The sequence below is a fragment of the Acartia tonsa genome, chromosome 14 (assembly GCF_053477335.1).
Source record: "Acartia tonsa isolate MP-2025a chromosome 14, ASM5347733v1, whole genome shotgun sequence".
Lineage (NCBI taxonomy): Eukaryota > Metazoa > Arthropoda > Copepoda > Calanoida > Acartiidae > Acartia > Acartia tonsa.
Window position 1 is genome coordinate 3,301,351 of NC_137273.1, and position 13,046 is coordinate 3,314,396.

The window sequence follows — 13,046 nt, forward strand, 5'->3', positions numbered from 1 at the left end:
AGCCTATATTTGTAAAGAAACTCTTCCCTACAGGGACGTCCAAGCTTTTTATTTTGATGGGGGTAAAATAAGGGGTTTCAAAGTTTAGAGGGGTAGTCTAATTTTAAATTTTGAGGGGGTAAACTGAGGAGTAAAATGAAAGGTTTAAAGATAATAATAATAATAATCATATGTATTGTTTAAATTTTTAACTGTGGTAAAATGAGGGGTTTCAATGGTTTAAGGAGGGTAATCTAATGTATTTCTCTTAATTTTGAGGGGGTAAAATGAGAGGTTTCAAAGGTTTTTAGGGGGGTAATCTAATGTATTTTTTAAAATTGTATAAGGTAAAATGAGGGGTTTTGTTGTTTGAAGGGTAATTCCATGTATTTTTTTAATTAAGGGAGTTTCAAAGTTTTATGGGGGTTAACCTAATGAACCTAAAATTTTGATGGTTTTAGATAAGGGGTTTCAAATGTTTGGGGAGGGGGGGGGTTATCTAATGTATTTCAACAAAATTTTGAGGGGGTAAAATGAGTGGTTTAAAGGGATTGGAGGGTGAAAATACCCCTTTACCCCACCCTTGGACGTCTATGCTACCCTACAGTGCACATCAGTTTAATACATCATTTGTTATATGTCTGAAAGATGGCGACAAAGACCCGGTAATTTCATGCAATTGGTTGTAGCGAAGCTACTCTATCATTCACTTTGTCTGTCCGTCCGTCCGTCCGATTGAGAACTACATAGTTTATGAAGATTTCCTATACCGATAAGCATCTAGTATATAATTTGCTCGTTACGTCAGTCTGTCATGCTAAAAAATTACAAATGTAAAATCAACTGTGAAATATTTTTTGATTTTCTCCCAATTTATCATTAACTGAACACGTGCTGCTCAAATTTTTTTTTCTCCACATTTCCATACCTGACTTTTTCTTCGCTACTTATGGGCGTAGTCTTTCTTGTTTTAAGTAGGAAAACCTCTTTACAACTAATATGAATCGGTATGTCTATCTATAACTCTCTCTGTTCATCCCAGTTTTTTTTTATTATATACCAAGCGAAGCTACTCTATAATTTAATTTATTTGATGTTCGTAATACTGTCCCATTAATGTAATTTTTCTTGGCTGGACTTATTGTGTAAGGAAACTCCTTACCAAAGAGCAATAATCGCATTGTTACAGAAGTCTTTTGTGCAAAGCTTGAATCTAATCGGACAGTTCAATCATAACTTAATTCCTTTGTGAATGTGGACATACATTCTAAATGTAATAAAAGTTAAACTTTTTACCGATTGCATGAAATAAATTTTGCATAGATGGTGTCAACATATTTCTTAGCTAATGGATGTAAGTGGATATTTAATTTTAGTAGCAGAGCTACTCTATAAGAGAGACTATCTGTGTTAACAAGTTGGTAGCATTTCTGGTTTCTCAATATTTAGATCACCTTATATTGTTTGTTGACCAAACTTCTCATTTAAGAGGAAAAACTGAGTCAGTTCCTTTAAAAGGTCTTTAATTCTTTCCATGACTAAAACTATTTCTTGACTATATCTAACCCCCCCCCCCCCAAAAAAAAAAAAATCTAATCCTATGAAGCCCTAGGCCTACGGACAAATTTGATATTAGGGAAATTAATAGAACGTCCTATATTCTCCTTTGTTGACTTAGAACATTATTAGAAGTATTTTTTTTTAGATATTGGGATGGCTGGATTTACTGGTACAAATATAACAGGAACTTCTAAAAGGTTAAAACTTTTTCTCGTATTTATTCGAATCCGGTGGATAGGAACCGGTTCTCATCCATACGAAAAAACTATGTCTAGCATCATATTATATCCATCTTTCTACGAATATAAAAATGTACAATCATAAGATTAAAACCAGTTTTTTTAGCCGGTGCCTCCGGCACCTCGGGGCTAAAAAAACTAGTTTTAATCTCATAATTGTACATTCTATATCCGCGGAAAGCCGTTTATAATACGATGCAAGAAATAACTATTCCAGTGTGGCTTTCAAACCGATTAATATCCGCAGGATTAGATCCGGTTCTTAGCCATACTGAAAATCTTGTACAGTATCATATTACAGTCAACTTTCCACAAATGCTAAAATAAAAAATTGGAATATTAATACCAGTTTTGTTAGACCTTATAGGCCAAAGGTCCGGGCTTTAATTTTTAAATTTTAGTATACGCATAAAGTTTTTTATAACACGATTAATCACCCACTCGATAACTCTATTTGTCTGTCCGTCTGTCCAATATGCTGGTATTACAGATGTATAGAATTTTATGTAAAGATTCACATTTTAAACTACTCTATAAATGTGTTTGTTTGCCTGTTTAGCACTTTGTAAAGGCTGGAACGTACTTATAATTTACAATAACTTTCTCAACTGCTATTAATGATAGGTGTTATGATTATTTTAAACTAACTTTTCAAGAGAGAATAAACGAATTATTTAGTAAAGCTAATGTTCTTTAAAGGGACTGAGCATCAAAAATTTCAATTTATATTTTTTTTAAGTTATTATTTTATTTTAGATTTGAAGAACATTTGATAAATGTCTGGTTACATCTTCTTGATAATTACCCAGAGGCTGTTGTTTTAGGTAGGATATGTAGGACAATTATGAACAAGGATAACAACATCCATAATTAGCAAAGCATAAACAAATTATGAAATGGGTAAACTGACAAAGTGAGTTATAGAGCAGATTTTCTGTTCTCATTGAAAAAAACAGAGAATATTCAAAAACTTGTCAAAAAATCATAATAACTTTAAAGATAATGTATTTTGGAGCATGACCGACACAACTAAAACGGACTAAAGAATGTAAAGATTTACTAAAAATTCTAACTATTTATCTTCAAAAGCAGCCAAGAAAGTTTGCATTTCCCTCCCAATCATTACTGGATTTAGTTGTGATGTAAAAGTCCCCCAACCAATAAAGAACATAAGCTACTAATGGTAAATTTCTGTCAGGGGTAAGTGGGTTAAATGAAGTAATAATTTTAATTTAATAAAAAAATCACGTAATGAATATAACTTAAGTTTTATTAATTTTTCAGATATGGGAAGTAATATTGGAGCCTATACTCTAGCAAGTAGAGCGATGGGTAATCCAGTCATTTCAGTTGATGCTAACCCTCAAAATCATGCTCTACTCTACAATAGTTTAGGTAAATTTTATACATTATTTAATGCAGCAACTGATAAAACTAAGAAACATTAATAGATATTTTGATAGATACACTGATAGGTTAATTGATAGATACATTGATAGATACATTGATAGATACACTGATAGATACACTGATAGGTTAATTGATAGATAAATTGATAGATACATTGATAGATACATTGATAGATACATTGATAGATACATTGATAGATACATTGATAGATACATCGATAGATACATTGATAGGTATATTAATAGATACATTGATAGATATACTGTTATATACATTATTAAGTACAGTGATAGATACATTGATAGATACACTAATAGATATACTGTAAGGTACAATGATAGATACATTGATAGTTACACTGATAGATACATTGATAGATACATTGATAGATACATTGATAGATACATTGATAGATACATTGATAGATACATTGATAGATACATTGATAGATACATTGATAGATACATTGATAGATACAGTGATAGATACATTGATAGAAACACTGATAGATATACTGTAAGGTACAATGATGGATACATTGATAGTTACACTGATAGATACATTAATTGATAGATTGATAGATAAATTGATACATCAATAGTTAAATTGATAGATCCCAAAATAGATCCATTGATAGATCAATTTATAGAAAAAATTGATAGAAACATTGATAGATACATTAATAGATACATTGATAGATACACTGATAGGTTAATTGATAGATACATTGATAGATACATTGATAGATACATTGATAGATACACAGATAGATTAATTGATAGATACATTGATAGATACACTGATAGGTTAATTGATAGATACATTGATAGATATATTAATAGATACATTGATAGATATATTAATAGATACATTGATAGATACATTGATAGATACATTGATAGATACACTGATAGGTTAATTGATAGATACATTGATAGATTCATTGATAGATACATTGATAGATATATTAATATATACATTGATAGATACATTGATAGATACACTTATAGATACACTGAAAGACACATTGATAGATACATTAATATATACATTAATTGATACATTGATAGATACATTGATAGATACATTGATGGATACATTGATAAATACATCATTAAATACATTGATAAATTTTAATAGATAGATTGATTGATATATTGACAGATTCATTAATGGATGCATTATGGATATTTTTTAATTTAGTATTAAATGGATTCGATGGTAATTCAGTCCAAATATTAAACGCTATCAGGTATAATTTGTGTTTTTTATGTGGTAATTTTGTATTTCAAATTTTTAATGAAAAACAAAGACCTCAAAGAAATATCCCACTCTTATTACATTTGAAACAAGGAGATGGGGAATATCATTTTATGCTAATCCAATATGTGCCCTGCCCATACGGGGCTATTCTAAACCTTAAATAACCAAACCTTAAAACTCTACTTTTTCATTTCTAATTTCTTTCAAAATAAATGTACCTAACTTCTTCAAACTAAAACTTTTTCGAATATTTTAGTGATGGGCATTATGAGTATCACGGTGCAGATGGGGATGGTACTCTACTTGATTCTTCTAGCATCAGTAATAAGGTACCTAGACACTTTATACATTATTATGAGTATCACGGTGCAGATGGGGATGGTACTCTAGTTGATTCTTCTAGCATCAGTAATAAGGTACCTAGAAACTTTATACATTATTATGAGTATCACGGTGCAGATGGGGATGGTACTCTAGTTGATTCTACTAGCATTAGTAATAAGGTACCTAGACACTTTATACATTATTATGAGTATCACGGTGCAGATGGGGATGGTACTCTAGTTGATTCTTCTAGCATCAGTAATAAGGTACCTTGAAACTTTATACATTATTATGAGTATCACGGTGCAGATGGGGATGGTACTCTAGTTGATTCTACTAGCATTAGTAATAAGGTACCTAGACACTTTATTCATTATTATGAGTATCATGGAGCAGGTGTTAGTGGTACTCTAGTTGGTTCTACTAGAATCAGTAATAAGGTACCTAGACACTTTATACATTATTATGTTAGTGGTACTCTAGTTGATTCTACTAGCATCAGTAATAAGGTACCTAGACACTTTATACATTATTATGTTAGTGGTACTCTAGTTGATTCTACTAGCATCAGTAATAAGGTACCTAGACACTTTATACATTATTATGTTAGTGGTACTCTAGTTGATTCTACTAGTATCAATAATAAGGTACCTAGACACTTTATACATTATTATGAATATTATGGAGCAGGTGTTAGTGGTACTCTAGTTGATTCTACTAACATCAGTAATAAGGTACCTAGACACTTTATACATTATTATGTTAGTGGTACTCTAGTTGATTCTACTAGCATCAGTAATAAGGTACCTAGACACTTTATACATTATTATGTTAGTGGTACTCTAGTTGATTCTACTAGTATCAATAATAAGGTACCTAGACACTTTATACATTATTATGAATATTATGGAGCAGGTGTTAGTGGTACTCTAGTTGATTCTACTAACATCAGTAATAAGGTACCTAGAAACTTTATACATTATTATAAATATTATGGAGCAGGTGTTAGTGGTACTCTAGTTGATTCTACTAGTATCAGTAATAAGGTACCTAGACACTTTATACATTATTATGTTAGTGGTACTCTAGTTGATTCTGCTAGTATTAATAATATACTGGCGGCTGCTTCTAAAGTATCTATGAGCTCAAAGGGGTATTGAAGAACAGAAAATTATGATAAAATCTAAAAAAGAAAACCAATATGATGCTTCCCTAAAATGGAGAACTCAACCATACTGCTTTATAGTAAAGGATTGAATTGACAAAGTTATAGATATAAATACATAGATTGAAAAATATATATGCAATAAGAATTATACATACAAATACATTATTAGATATAGAATGAAACAAAAAAATGATCATAAAATTTTTATTAATAAATAAAGGTGAGGATTTAAATGCTTTAGAATTGCTTTGGCTGGTCTGGGTATTGGGGTTTTTTAAATCTTATATATTTTTTTATATCTATGCCTTGCAAAGAAAATACTAACTTTTAGACTATCATAGGAGATTTTTAGGATAATTGTTTTATGATTAATCTTTTTTTCAGAAATATTCTCTGAACTCGATGTCTTCTATTACAATATTTGATATATTTGGTATGTTATTTCAATTATAAATTTAATTTAAGAAATTGAACATATTTTTTTTTGGTTTGTCTGTCAGTCAGACATTCTGTGTCACCTTGGGGGGAAATGTGTTTTTTTTTACGGCTGCTTTTTATGATAGACGGCTGAAATTTACCGTGAAGATTCCTATGACTTGTGTGCATCTATTCTATACATTTTATCCCCTCTGTCTGTTGTTTATGCTTCAAAAGACAAAAATGCTTCTTTTTATAAGGTTTCGTGATTTCTTTGATATTTTGCAAAATATCTCTTTTTAAATACTTTTTAATGACAAATCATCAGCTGCTATGACGTTTGTGCGTCAATGTTTTTTGTACTTTTCTAGGACTTTTAGATGTTGTCATCCTTGTTTTATATTACTTTATAGAGTTGTAATCTTTAAAGGGTTTGTTTTCAGCATCCTTAGAGGCTAGGGGCGAAGTGGCTTGTGAAATAAAGATAATTTTTCTTTTAGATAACATATACACATATGTAAATACATTCATATTTAATTTGGTACAGACATACTGAGGGATATGCTGTTACTTTTATATTAAGATAATCTTTATTGAGGGTATTTTCAGCATCCTTGGAGGGTAGGGGGCGAAGTAGTTCTTTAATAAAGACTAGCGGCTACGCCCCTAGAGGCCTCTAGTGGCACTTTAAATGTTTTTGTTTGTAAAATTTAATTTTTTATGTACGATACCACCTTATTTGACGTTGAAGTCTCCCCTAAGGGGGTGATTTTTTAGTTTTTGGGGGGGTTAGGGGTGTCCCACCCCTCAAAAAAATATCTTAAAACCACCACAGGACCAGTAGGTATATTCCCTGAAGAGTAGAGCCCATTCGGTTCAGTGGTTACCGAGATCTTAAGCTTCAGACGGACAGACGGACAGACAGACATCGTTCTACTTTGTATTATAGATAATATTTCTTTAGATACACAGATGTAAATACATTCATATTTAATTTGGTACAGACAGACAGAGGGACATGCTGTTACTTTTATATTAAGATAATCTTTAGTGGGGGTATTTTCATCATCTTTTAAGACTAGGGGCGAAGTGGCTTGTGAAATAAAGATAATTTTTCTTTTAGATAACATATACACAGATGTAAATACATTCATATTTAATTTGGTACAGACAGACAGAGGAACATGCTGTTAATTTTCTATTAAGATAATCTTTATTGGGGGTATTTTCATCATCTTTTGAGGCTAGGGGCGAAGTGGCTTGTGAAATAAAGATAATTTTTCTTTTAGATAACATATACACAGATGTAGATACATTTATACTAAAATTGGTACAGACAGTCAGAGGGACATGCTGTTGCTTTTATATTAGGCTTATCTTGATGGTATTTTCATCATCTTTTAAGGGTAGGGGCGAAGTGGCTTGTGAAATAAAGATAATTTTTCTTTTAGATAACATATACACAGATGTAAATACATTCATATTTAATTTGGTACAGACAGACAGAGGAACATGCTGTTAATTTTCTATTAAGATAATCTTTATTGGGGGTATTTTCATCATCTTTTGAGGCTAGGGGCGAAGTGGCTTGTGAAATAAAGATAATTTTTCTTTTAGATAACATATACACAGATGTAGATACATTCATTCTAAAATTGGACATCCAAGGCTTTGAATGAAAGGCAAGTAGATTTTTCTTTTTTCTAATCCAATAAATTTCATCTAGATTAAAACCGGTTTCTGAGCCATACTTAAAATTCATGTATCGTATCGTATTATATAGAAATTTCCATTAACAATAAAATCTTAAAATTAATCCTTTTTTTGGTCTAGGCCTCTTAACTGGAATTTAAAATTAAATTTTTGATATTCCTATACGTGGAAAGCTGTATATTAAACAATGCGATTAATAGCTATTCCATCACGGTGTCAATTTAATTTCAGCAGGATACAAATCAGAATGAAAAAGACGTATTTTTTTTGTAGCAAGGCTACTCATCAATTCACTATTTCTGTCCGAACGTCTGTTAGTTCGTAGCGCTATGAGGGAATTCTGATTTCCTCCACTGAACATCTGCTACTTAAATGACTTTTTCCATATCATTTTTTTGAACTTCGCTATTTATGTATGTATGAAGTCATCTTTGTTTATTAACATAAATTAAATTTTAGGCATTGACCAAATTTTTAGAGCTAGATGTGAAGCCAAAATTTGTTCCTTATATTCAGATGGAGGTCATCATGCATTGTGATTCAGGTCAATTTTAATCATTTTCTAAAAAAGACACCTTATTTTTCTGGTATACTGTGTCATCAAATGCAGGGATCTAAAGAGATAAGACAAATTGATGTACAATGTGCATCCCCAATGATTATACACAAAATTTACCCCTTCTGTAGAATACAATTTTTGGTTAAAACGTTTGGACACTCAACTTTATAAATGAATCAATCAAATTTATTAAAAGACCCCAAAGTTGATAAGCCAACGAACAAGAAAATGTTATCAAAAACTTTGGGGACTGGTGTGATAAACAGGCCATTGCCCCCTTCCTTCCTACAAAAAAAACTTTAATTGTCATGTAAGGCTCAATTAAAATATTTAATGATCAAAATAATTCAATATGGCTTTCCGTACTTCAGTCCGTAACGAAAAAGGGAAAAGTAGGTTGCGGGTAAAATCCGTAAAGGTGTGTGTTTTAAGGCTTAAAAACAGTAGTTATAATGTAAAATATGTGTATTCCTTATTAAAAGAACTTTAGAAAAAAAAAATTTTAAGTGAACGATACCTGAAAATTGTTAATAAAACCTGAAAAATTCAAGAGAGCTTTGCTAATGTCAAGCTGACAAAAATTTATTTTTAACATATAATACATAGAATTACCATGGACAATCAAATAATGTTTTTAAAATTGATATCTTTGAAATAATTGGCATTATTTGTAATTTTTGAAACTCTTTCCAATAACTTTTTTTATATTTGTCAATTTAGTTATTATTTTCAGTTTGACATTGGCGAAGCATTCGATGATTTTTTCGATTTTTTTAAACAATTTTTTTAACTTACAATTTTTTTTGTCTATAGTTCTTTATAATAAGGAATACACATATTTAGTGAATATTATCGTTCTACTACTGGTGTTAAGCCTTAAAACACACACCTTTACAGATTTTACCCTGCAACCTACTTTTCCCTTTATTTTCTCAGCTGCTATTTAAGAGAGAAGGCTGAAACTTCTTGTGAAAAGCTACTGTGAAAATACGACGAATTCCACAACTTCGTTTCCTTCACATGACCCTAATTTTTTAGTGGAGGGTGGAAGATCGAGCCCCTGTATTGAAACATTTAAAACTGAATTTCTGCCACTGCTGGAGAAATCTGGATATATCCCCCATGTACCGTGGCCCATCACTTATGAGGTTAGTAGTACCCAGGGAGGGAGGGAGGGGACACTGGAGAAATCTGGATATATCCCCCATGTACCCTGGCCCATCACTTATGAGGTTATTAGTACCCAGGTAGGGGGGGGGGGACACTGGAGAAATCTGGATATATCCCCTATGTTCCCTGGCCCATCACATATGAGGTTAGTAGTACCCAAGGGAGGGAGGGGGGGGGGGACAATGGAGAAATCTGGATATATCCCCCATGTTCCCTGGCCCATCTCTTATAAGGTTAGTAGTACCCAAGGAGGGAGGGGGGGGGGGGATACTGGAGAAATCTGGATATATCCCCCATGTTCCCTGGCCCATCACTTATGAAGTTAGTAGTACCCAAGGAGGGAGGGGGGGGGGGAGGGGACACAGGAGAAATCTGGATATAACCCCCATGTTCCCTGGCCCATCTCTTATGAGGTTAGTAGTACCCATGGAGGGAAGGGGGGGACACTGGAGAAATCTGGATATATCCCCCATGTTCCCTGGCCCATCTCTTATGAGGTTAGTAGTACTCAAGGAGGGAGGTGGGGGGGACACTGGAAAAATCTGGATATATCCCCCATGTTCCCTGGCCCATCACTTATGAGGTTAGTAGTACCCAAGGAGGGAGGGGGGGGGGGGACAATGGAGAAATCTGGATATATCCCCCATGTTCCCTGGCCCATCACTTATGAGGTTAGTAGTACCAAGGTAGGTTGGGGGGGGGGGGACACTGGAGAAATCTGGATATATCCCCCATGTTCCCTGGCCCATCTCTTATGAGGTTGGTAGTACCCAAGGAGGGGGGGGGGAGGGGACACTGGAGAAATCTGGATATATCCCCCATGTACCCTGGCCCATCACATATAAGGTTAGTAGTACCCAAGGAGGGGGGGGGGGGAGGGGACACTGGAGAAATATGGATATATCCCCCATGTTCCCTGGCCCATCACATATGAGGTTAGTAGTACCCAGGGAGGAGGGGGGGACACTGGAGAAATCTGGATATATCCCCCATGTTCCCTGGCCCTTCACATATGAGGTTAGTAGTACCCAAGGAGGGGGGGGGGGGAGGGGACACTGGAGAAATCTGGATATATCCCCTATGTTCCTTGGCCCATCACTTATGAGGTTAGTAGTACCCAAGGAGGGGGGGGGGGAGGGGACAATGGAGAAATCTGGATATATCCCCCATGTTCCTTGGCCCATCACTTATGAGGTTAGTAGTACCCAGGTAGGTGGGGGGGGGGGGGAACACTGGAGAAATCTGGATATATCCCCCATGTTCCTTGGCCCATCACTTATGAGGTTAGTAGTACCCAGGGAGGGAGGGGGGGGGACACTGGATAAATCTGGATATATCCCCCATGTTCCCTGGCCCATCACTTAGGTTAGTTCGTTAAAACTTTATTGAAAACTACACAGAAAGTAACAAACTTATCTTAGAAATCCTCTAAAAATTAGGACGGGCAGACAGACATGTGGTATTATAGAGCAGCTTTTTCACTTAAAAAATATTTATTTCCAGTATGGCTTCGAAACCGATAAATATCCGTTGGATTAGAACCGGTTCTCAGCCATACTGATAAATTAAAAATATCATGGTATAGCCATTTTTCCACGAATATTAAAATGAAAATCATAACATAAATACCAGATTGTTAAGCTAGATTTAATCTTATAATTTTGCATTTTACTATACACGAAAAGCTGTCAATAATACGATGTGAATAAAATATTATTTCAGGAGCTGAAAAGAATTTGTTATTTTGATGTGTTGTTTGTCCACAAAGAAGCCAAAGCATTTCCCTATTGGGATAAGCATTTGTCCAAATCTAGCTTTCTTATTAATTACCAAGGGGAGAGCGATAGATAAATAAACATTTAATATATGATTATTGTTTGTTTTGTTTGTTATTAAAAGCGAAGCTTTTCTATGATCAGGATAGGTCTATCTGTCTGGAACGGATAGCTCTTTTCGTTGATTTAAACATATTTCAAACTTTGCCTGAGATTTCTATAACAGTTAGTCACGAATAAGAAAGCGTAGCAACTTTATAATCGTTACCAGAAAGTCTGTACGTCCATTTTAAACATGTTAATTTTTAACATCAAATTTTTATGTGATAAAATTATCCGATTGTTCTAAATCTTGGAATACTGATTCCTAGGACAACAAAGTACATTTTTATAAGCAAAGCATCTCTATAATCAAGTCCTAATAATGTAAGTATGTCCTTAAACAATATCATGTATTTAAGCAGTTTTTCAGCAGATTTAGTTACAATTTTGTTTCGTTTGACTTTTATATAATTATATTCTAATTATTCAGTTCAGACACTATACATGTGTTAATGTTCGTTTGTCCTACTGTTTCAGAGCTTCGCTTTTATGGATGTTGTCATCCTTAATATGTAATTTCAGAAAAACAAGGATGACAACATCCATAAAAGCGAAGCTCTGAATTTGTAAGACAAACGAACATTAACACTTGTTACTGTTACTGTTTAAGGACATACTTATATTTTTAGAAAAGAGATAAACGTTCCTGACGGACGGACCTACCCTTATTATAGAAAAGCGGTTTTAGATATTTTTTCATTATTTGTTATACAATACAATTATTTTTTTTTGTTGTAGATTTTTCATTAAATTTTATTTGAATGTACTCCTTATTAAAATTATATTATACCTTGTAGGTAAAAATAAATTTGAATTATATTCATCGTATATTTTATCACATAATGCATTAATGTGTTTTGTTTGTCCGTTAGGATCTCGATAACCTCTGAACCGATTGAGTTCTCCTATTTAGGGAAACTTTACTTAGTCTCGATTTTGTTAAAAGCTATATTTGTCAGGGGCAGTCCGTCTCATCAACAATTCTTCAATAATTCTTCAACAATTCTTGGAAAATCACCAAACCTACCACGGTAATTGTCAGCTGATATAGCAAAAAGAAAGATGCAACTATTTCTATTATGTACTATTGTTCATTTATCTGAGTATAAATCATAAGCTATCACCAAACCTTGTTAGCTTAGAATTTTAGAATTGCCGTCTGCTGGTGGAATCAAAACAAAGATTTCTTTCTAAAGAATTTAGAATTAGGGAGATTAAAAAAATATTTTTAAAAACTTCTTAAAATTAAAATCTTTAAATTTTTTTCTTATCCAAAATATTTGTAACTGTTTAAAATCAAAAACAAAATATTTCAAAAAAATTTTAATCCTAAACATTTTCAAGCACTTTGTTTAACCCCCTGAAGT

General features: G+C 33.0%; 1 protein-coding gene and 1 long non-coding RNA gene across 2 annotated transcripts; both read left to right on the top strand.

Moving 5' to 3' along the window:
- The first annotated feature begins 581 nt into the window (after nt 1–581).
- LOC145306538 (uncharacterized) lies at nt 582–8,101 on the top strand. Its single transcript, XM_080148713.1, has 9 exons — nt 582–644; nt 1,303–1,333; nt 1,685–1,736; nt 2,535–2,602; nt 3,063–3,173; nt 4,392–4,440; nt 4,708–4,780; nt 6,328–6,376; nt 7,978–8,101. Exons 2-9 carry the CDS (start codon nt 1,303–1,305, stop codon nt 8,037–8,039), a joined length of 495 nt encoding a protein of 164 aa, XP_080004839.1. The 5' UTR covers nt 582–644; the 3' UTR covers nt 8,040–8,101.
- Nucleotides 8,102–8,510: 409 nt separating this feature from the next.
- LOC145305219 (uncharacterized) lies at nt 8,511–12,175 on the top strand. Its single transcript, XR_013874532.1, has 3 exons — nt 8,511–8,617; nt 9,671–9,780; nt 11,525–12,175. It is a non-coding gene; the product is annotated as an uncharacterized LOC145305219 (long non-coding RNA).
- Nucleotides 12,176–13,046: the final 871 nt, after the last annotated feature.

Excerpts from the sequence above, each read along its gene's own strand:
- LOC145306538 (XM_080148713.1), top strand. The coding sequence starts at position 1,303 with ATGGTGTCAACATATTTCTTAGCTAATGGAT. Across the intron at positions 1,737-2,534 it reads ATAACAGGAACTTCTAAAAG|ATTTGAAGAACATTTGATAA; the intron begins GTTAAAACTTTT and ends ATTTTATTTTAG. Across the intron at positions 4,781-6,327 it reads CTTCTAGCATCAGTAATAAG|AAATATTCTCTGAACTCGAT; the intron begins GTACCTAGACAC and ends TCTTTTTTTCAG.